This window comes from Sycon ciliatum, chromosome 9 (assembly GCF_964019385.1).
Source record: "Sycon ciliatum chromosome 9, ocSycCili1.1, whole genome shotgun sequence".
NCBI lineage: Eukaryota > Metazoa > Porifera > Calcarea > Leucosolenida > Sycettidae > Sycon > Sycon ciliatum.
The window spans coordinates 27,282,477-27,290,373 of NC_088651.1; the positions used below are offsets into that span (position 1 = coordinate 27,282,477).

The 7,897-nt window shown below is 42.9% G+C and overlaps 2 protein-coding genes across 2 annotated transcripts in view; both read left to right on the top strand.

The window, feature by feature from the left end:
- Positions 1 to 7,897, top strand: part of LOC135824396 (uncharacterized) — a 49,895-nt gene that overhangs the window by 11,020 nt on the left and 30,978 nt on the right. The gene's annotated exons all lie outside the window — the stretch shown is intronic.
- LOC135825203 (uncharacterized) lies at positions 230 to 3,230 on the top strand. Its single transcript, XM_065337939.1, has 3 exons — positions 230 to 300; positions 1,525 to 1,611; positions 2,780 to 3,230. The coding sequence occupies exons 1-3, from the start codon at positions 232 to 234 to the stop codon at positions 3,212 to 3,214; spliced, it is 591 nt and encodes a 196-aa protein (XP_065194011.1). The 5' UTR covers positions 230 to 231; the 3' UTR covers positions 3,215 to 3,230.

Genomic DNA, 7,897 nt, shown 5'->3' on the forward strand with positions numbered 1-7,897 from the left:
TTTGCAGCCTACAGAGCGTGTGTGGGCAGGCGTGTGTTTACCGCCATATTGCCAGGTGTGTCTTTACCACCATATTTATCAACCATAAGTACAGCTGCAGTGGTGTCTTCAACTTCAACATCAATACATGTCATGATATGACTGTGCGCACACTCTTTCTAGCCTGACCACAATTCTGGTCTGTACGCCGGATTTTTAGAATATCTATTGTTCTTCTCATCGCAGAACACCATGCAATTTCTGTCAATTGAGGACGATATCACGTCACTGAATTCATCCCTTCAAGCTCAAGACAAGAAAGTGAGGAATATACTCGTGTTGTTGTTTTTTATTTCAAAAACACCGCCCAACCGGGGAAAGGGAAATCGCAATGTTCAAACACAAGTTACACGACTGGACACATGCTGAACTATCCTGTTATCAGGAGAGGTGACTAGGCTGACAAATAACTGAATAATATTATATTAAGGTCAAGTAGGTGGAAAGGGGCGAGCTCTGGTGTGGAGAGCCAGCACTTTTCTTACATGAAAGACCTTGGCATTATTTTAGTTAAAACTCAAATAATGCAACGGATAATGCCGCATCATATCCCGCATTATAGTTCTGCCAGGCCAGGCGAGGTTCGGCCTCATTTTCTCTGTGCTGCGCTGATGAGTCCACAAAGTACGAAACAGTTCTGCCCGCAGTTTCAGTATTTCGCTCCTGCTCTTGAAGCAGTTGAGCACTCTCATGTGGGGTATTGCCTTTGGTGTTTGCATCATGCAGAGCTAACTGACTTGTCAGTTTGAGCACTCTGGCAAGGTACGTACGGGCCTGGTTTATATCTAGCTTTGGAAAATTTATTTTTCATTGAAATCAGGTTCGGCCTCATTTCTCTCTGCTGCGCTGATGAGTCCACAAAGGACAGAACAGTTCTATCCGCAGAGTGAGTATTCAGCATTGCACATGAGTTTCAGCTCCGAGGCACTTACGGAATTATCGCGGTAATATAATTATAATTATAATGCTTTTGTTGGTTCAAAATATTTGAAAAGGCGGCTAGGTGACAACAGTTTATGGATTGCAAAAAGGGCTATCAAGCATAATGCTTAATAGTGGTTACCAACCGCCTTCAAACTAGGAAGGTTCAATGTTCTGCATAGACGAAAGATGGGAAGGAGAGCAAAACCAAAGTGAGTACGTGTGAAGTCCCATGGTAGCAAAGAATGTCGAATGTTGCTGGGCAATCACAAAAACAGTAAAAGACTTTACAAAGTGGTCAAACTACAATTCGAAGGAGAAAAGCAGTACACCACCCCTCTTAGGTGCCCCAGAAATATCGAAGTCACATACGGAATAGAAATTTTGCCGAAAACGACTTGTACGCAACCTAACGCCAGTATCCTACAGTAATCCTCGTGAAATCCAATGATTGTAATGGAATAGTTGATTATAAATCAAGTAAATACAGGCGTGAGTTAGATCATCAAATACTCGCCGATGGTTTAGTGTCTATCTGATCATTTTTTAAATATTTCCCAACAGACGACGCAACACTTCAAGTCAATGAAGCAACATTCTGTTGAGCAGATTGCATTAATCAATGCTACTCTGCAGGAGGAAAGACAGAAGGTTAGTTAAATTTTTGTCAGTACTCGCAAAAAGACTATTGAAAGTACTGTCCCTGATATGACTTACGAGGCCTCGGTGTCTAATCGATTCAAGTGATTGGCCTCACAGGGAGAGATTAGAGTCGAAGAAGTCCGAAAATGGAAGAGCCCGAATTGGACTGTACTGACAGGGAGAGTTTTGTTCAAAGGGTGTTGCAGGTCCGCAGCAGGTTTTTAATGTGAGATGTAGAGTAGACATGATACCCGCATGTGATCGGATGATCTGTTGATATGTATAATTATGGTGTCAGCAAACAACTAAAAACATTTTCTTACAAATTCATTTTCAAGGCATGCACTGTTTTCCCTAGTCAACTGGTGCAGACCATGCCCTTTGCAAGTGAATGGTGAAACAAGGGCTCTCCTTGATGCTTCTTTGCGAGTTTTTTCCACAGTCGTAGTCGTAGCCTATATTCGGTAAAACCGAAATTTTATCCACAGCTTTATTTGTAATTGTCCAATGTCTAGTGGTTGTTACTGCTGCGTGTTGCAGTTCCAACTTAGTTCCAGGATTGTTTCAAGTGAACTACAACCCAAACATGCCATGAATCTGGTGATAAAAGAGTGAAACACAACTACAGAAACAATGAGAACGCGCAACAGGAAACGAACTGGCAGTGGCAAGATGTCAACAAACTGTACCTATATGTACATATATGTGACAATATCAAAGAGGATAACAATAAGATTGTCACAGTTTGGTAGTTGTAGTGTAAATAATTGTTCCACTGGACGTCTCCACTGCCTACACACAGTCTGCCTGGCTTGTGCTTAACAGTTTCATGATGGGCTAAGGCTGGGAGAGATTGGTAGTCTGGTCCATTGATGATCTCTTAGGTAGAACTGCTTATAGCTTCAGAAGTATTGTTTTAGCTGTCTCCCAGCACTACCTCACCTCCGTCTCTATTCGGGAGTTTAAGTAAACAAAAAGAGTATATTATCGTGTCCGTTCCCTAATGGAACTCACGACGGCCCAGTAAACCCTATTCCTGGGTTTGACAGCAGTGAAAATGGCTACTCAACATTGTTCTGGCTAATTAACAATCACCACCGCGTGCCACAAATTGGGCATATTACGCTCATATCATGTGCATGTTTGTAATCTACTTCTACTTCTATGTCATTTTCAGTGCGGTATTGTATCCTGGAAGACATTTACAATGGAGACGTCTGGTAGTAGTGCTAGAAACCCGTTCAGTGGAGTCGTGTTCAACAAGACTAGACCTGACACTGTTATCAGAGTGGTGTACACAACCTCTATTGGATTTTATCATCCGACCAATAACTGGCATTGTGTGAAGGTGTCAGTGCGTATCAACGGCAGAGACTGTTCAGACCCAGCCCCTATCAGAAGTGGAAGCTCTAGTACTTCAGAACGCCATCAAATGCATGCTGGTGTTGTGAGTGGTATATGTCATATCAACAATTCAGGTCCACTGTCCTTCTCTACACACATACAGACACAATGCACTACATCCACTTCTTACCTGGGTTATTACCCGGATTCAGGTACCCTCACATCCACTCTGCATATCGAAGAACTTTGCAATAATCAACAGAAGTAGAGGTTTGCCTCCCCCCCCCCCCAACTTATCTCTCCCTCATACCATCTTTGTATCAATCTAGAAGTTTGTACTTGTGTTTGGTAGTCGCCCTGGGGCTGACACTTGCAGTTAGAACACTCAACCTTTTAAAGGTGTACTGAAGAAGCTACTTTTACAGGCAGATATGAGCACACAAGTACAGAAAGGTCTACTTGCACTTGTACTACCCGTAGTACAGTATACTTCTTGTCGTTTCTTTTTTACATTCAACTTGTTTCCTGTTTCTTCTACAGCTTACTCCTTCGTTTGAACTTTCTTTCTATCCATCCACTCTATCCTCCCCCGCCGTTTAGGAGCCGCATTTGACGCATGATCATGGGTGGTGGCGTCCCACGGAAGCGGAAAGGTGGTTCTTGACCCGGGAGTTGTACGACTCCTTGTTCTTGACCTGCCCGGTACGCGAACCCGTCGATTTTGTGTTGTTGTATCCATCCACTCTATCCTATACATTCCATACATACCAGCCTCCCCTTGCCAAGTTGGATCTTTACTGAAACTTCTCCTGAGCATTCTATTATCTTTCCCGTACCAACACCGAACAGCACGAGTACATGTACTTGTATGTATTTTTGTATCTATGTTCCTCTACGTCTCAACAATACCCGCAATCAGTTTCAAATGCATCTACATGTACATGTATGCTGCCAGTGTAAAATACTGTGTTTCGTAATGAATACGATGAACTCTATGCCTTTCTATTTCGGCTATCATACAATTGTTCTGTAGTCACTGCAGAAACGTGTTTAGTCCTTCACTGCCCCGCTTCAAATACAGGTAGATCTCTTCCAAATTTGCACCCATGCGGGCGTCATCAGCTGTTTTACGTTTCTCTGTCCTAATCTTCATGTAATTATCAGTTTCCAGAAGAACTGTTCACAAAGTAAGATTCACAGTGGACTCGGATGGAGATCCAGCGGTACTTTACAGAAATTTAATGACCAAGGGACTGCAAGTTATGCTATAATGTCCACTAACACCACCATTTACTTGACAATCAGCTCATGGGATAACATTGCACGACACTGACCGACGGTGCTGACCTTCTACAACTAACAATAGTGCCAGTGTCGTGCAATGTTATCGCATGAACTGATTGTCAAGTACATGTCCAGTAAAACCTGTCAAGGCGACCACTCGGATAAGGCCACCACCTGTCTCAGAAGACCACTTTAGCCAGAACGAAGGGATGCTATTTCCAGTCTAATGACCCTGGATAAGCAGACCACCTGGTAACAGAGACCAGAATTTGAAGGTCCCTTGAGTGGTCGTCTTAGACAGGTTTCACTGTAACCAATACATGTACCGTCTGTTTCAAAAAGATTTACAATCAGGTTTGGGTCCTAAAAAGTATGAAGATAAGAGAAATTTGGACAACAAAGTACATGGAATGGCTTGTTAGGACACGGCAAATTTTCTGTGAAGGTTTCGGAACAATTGGACCAGCCGTTAAGGAGTTAGAATTTCGGCCAGGTTTCCGGCCTTTTCCAATGGTTTCGACTTTGCCCAGGACGCCAGTAGCGATTTTTATCAAAACCCGCGATTTACGTATGTCTGTTTGGCCTCGTGGTTATGCATGCTGTCTGCTGACCATGAAGTTGTAGGTTCAAACCCCAGCCTATCTTCAACTCATAACCTTTTTTTCTATTATTTTGCTGTCTGTGGACTATGAAGTTGTGGGTTCAAACCCCAGCCTATCTTCAATTTTATTTCTTTTTCCATTGATTTTGAGGCACTATAAAAGCACAGAGGAGTATTGCATTGAGATCCGAGATGAGATCCGAGATGTCTTGTTGTGACGCACAATACTATCATAGATATAATAAGACCAAAGACCAAAGTACAGTAGAGTGTGACTCAATATAATCTGTCTGTCATAGCCACCCACCCACTATCTTGCTTCCTTGTGCACGAACACGAAACACACGCAAAGACACATACACACGTCTGTGCTCGGTTTCCATTTTTTTAAACTTGTTGGAAAGTTAATGGTATAAGAGCATGCATACATTGATACTACAACAATGAGACCTGGCAATAGTAATAAGTTAATAACAATATGAAACTCGGATGTTGAGCCATAAATAAATGTAGAAGAGAAAAGGACATATGGATACGAGTTAAGAGTAACTCTCCATCACTGTAACATGATACTTTATACAGTCAGAAAGTGCAATAACTAGGCACAAAACTGACAGAGTACTGAAACATTCGACGTCCTGACACCTAGCTTCAACACATCTCCGTAGCGCTAACCGACAGCCTTCCAACTTGGAAGGTTCAAGGTTATGGAAAGACCAAAGAGGGGAAGGCAAGCGCAACGAAAACGAGCAAAAGCTACAGTCCCAACGGAACAAAGAATGTCGATTGTTACTGGACGATGACGAGACCAGTACGATCTTTGGTCTTTCCATAACCTTGAACCTTCCAAGTTGGAAGGCTGTCGGTTAGCGCTACGGAGATGTGTTGAAGCTAGGTGTCAGGACGTCGAATGTTTCAGTACTCTGTCAGTTTTGTGCCTAGTTATTGCACTTTCTGACTGTATAAAGTATCATGTTACAGTGATGGAGAGTTACTCTTAACTCGTATCCATATGTCCTTTTCTCTTCTACATTTATTTATGGCTCAACATCCGAGTTTCATATTGCACACCTGATGAGCCGTCACGAACCATACGGCGAAACGTACGTCGTGTGAAACAACTTGTTTTGTAGTCAACTAGTCCATCACAATGTCATGCATGAGGAGTACTGTAGGAGTTTGGCTTTCGGCTTGTACAATTCGTTTTCGCAAAGCTTCCCTTTCTTTACTTATCTTTGATATTTATGACCCACCCAAGTTGGGTGGTGTGCTGCTTTGCTGCTTCGAATTGTAGTTAGACCGCTTTGTCAAATATCGTACTGGTCTCGTCATCGTCCAGTAACAATCGACATTCTTTGTTCCGTTGGGACTGTAGCTTTTGCTCGTTTTCGTTGCGCTTGCCTTCCCCTCTTTGGTCTTTCCATAACCTTGAACCTTCCAAGTTGGAAGGCTGTCGGTTAGCGCTACGGAGATGTGTTGAAGCTAGGTGTCAGGACGTCGAATGTTTCAGTACTCTGTCAGTTTTGTGCCTAGTTATTGCACTTTCTGACTGTATAAAGTATCATGTTACAGTGATGGAGAGTTACTCTTAACTCGTATCCATATGTCCTTTTCTCTTCTACATTTATTTATGGCTCAACATCCGAGTTTCATATTGCACACCTGATGAGCCGTCACGAACCATACGGCGAAACGTACGTCGTGTGAAACAACTTGTTTTGTATTCAACTAGTCCATCACAATGTCATGCATGAGGAGTACTGTAGGAGTTTGGCTTTCGGCTTGTACAATTCGTTTTCGCAAAGCTTCCCTTTCTTTACTTATCTTTGATATTTATGACCCACCCAAGTTGGGTGGTGTGCTGCTTTGCTGCTTCGAATTGTAGTTAGACCGCTTTGTCAAATATCGTACTGGTCTCGTCATCGTCCAGTAACAATCGACATTCTTTGTTCCGTTGGGACTGTAGCTTTTGCTCGTTTTCGTTGCGCTTGCCTTCCCCTCTTTGGTCTTTCCATAACCTTGAACCTTCCAAGTTGGAAGGCTGTCGGTTAGCGCTACGGAGATGTGTTGAAGCTAGGTGTCAGGACGTCGAATGTTTCAGTACTCTGTCAGTTTTGTGCCTAGTTATTGCACTTTCTGACTGTATAAAGTATCATGTTACAGTGATGGAGAGTTACTCTTAACTCGTATCCATATGTCCTTTTCTCTTCTACATTAATAACAATAAATGAAATTTGAAATTGCAATAATGAAATGGGGTTGTCATAAAGGTCAAAAGAAATCATCATATTGCAAGAAAAAAGTGTGGTAAGATGTATGCTGTTTTACGGTATATGCCACTGTCCACACTGATATCCTGTGTAATAAGGGATTGACAGTGAGTAGAGAGAGAGCGTTCTTCCAGAAGATAGCGGTAATTGGAATGTTGATTAGGAAAATGGCGGGAGTTCCTCACGCAAGGGACCTCGAGACCGCCGGTTGAACTGTGGTGAAAACCCATCACCACTTGGGATGAATACCTGTAAAATCACAAAAACTCAAGCACAGAACAGGAAATGCGCCATGTTTCCGGGAATCCTCGCTTCAACAGTGAACTGGAGTAGGCTGAGGAAGATTCTGTCCGAAGAGCACCACAACAGGGTTAGTATAATGTTCTGGGTGCCAAACATCACCAGGGCTGGAAACATCACCAGCGCTGCAAACATCATCAGGGCTGCAAACGTACAGAGACACATAGTTTCCAGTGGTGCGACAATCACCACGTGACACCAGATAGCAGCGTGGGTCAGTGTCGATCCTTGGTAGGCAGAACGGAATAATATTGGTGTTGCTAAATCTGGTCTAGCTTGAATACATTTATAGTAACCACATGAGCATGGACATGTTGTAGACTCGTAGATGTACTTGGAGTAGCACACATCACCTAGCAACTGCAAGCATGCAAACACCACGGACATGCTCAACTGTGTACAGGCGTGAGTATACGTGATGTAGGACAAAGTTGCTTTGTCAGCCATGGACTTGTTTATTGTGTGCAAAACTGTCAATGTCATGTTCTGGAACCAG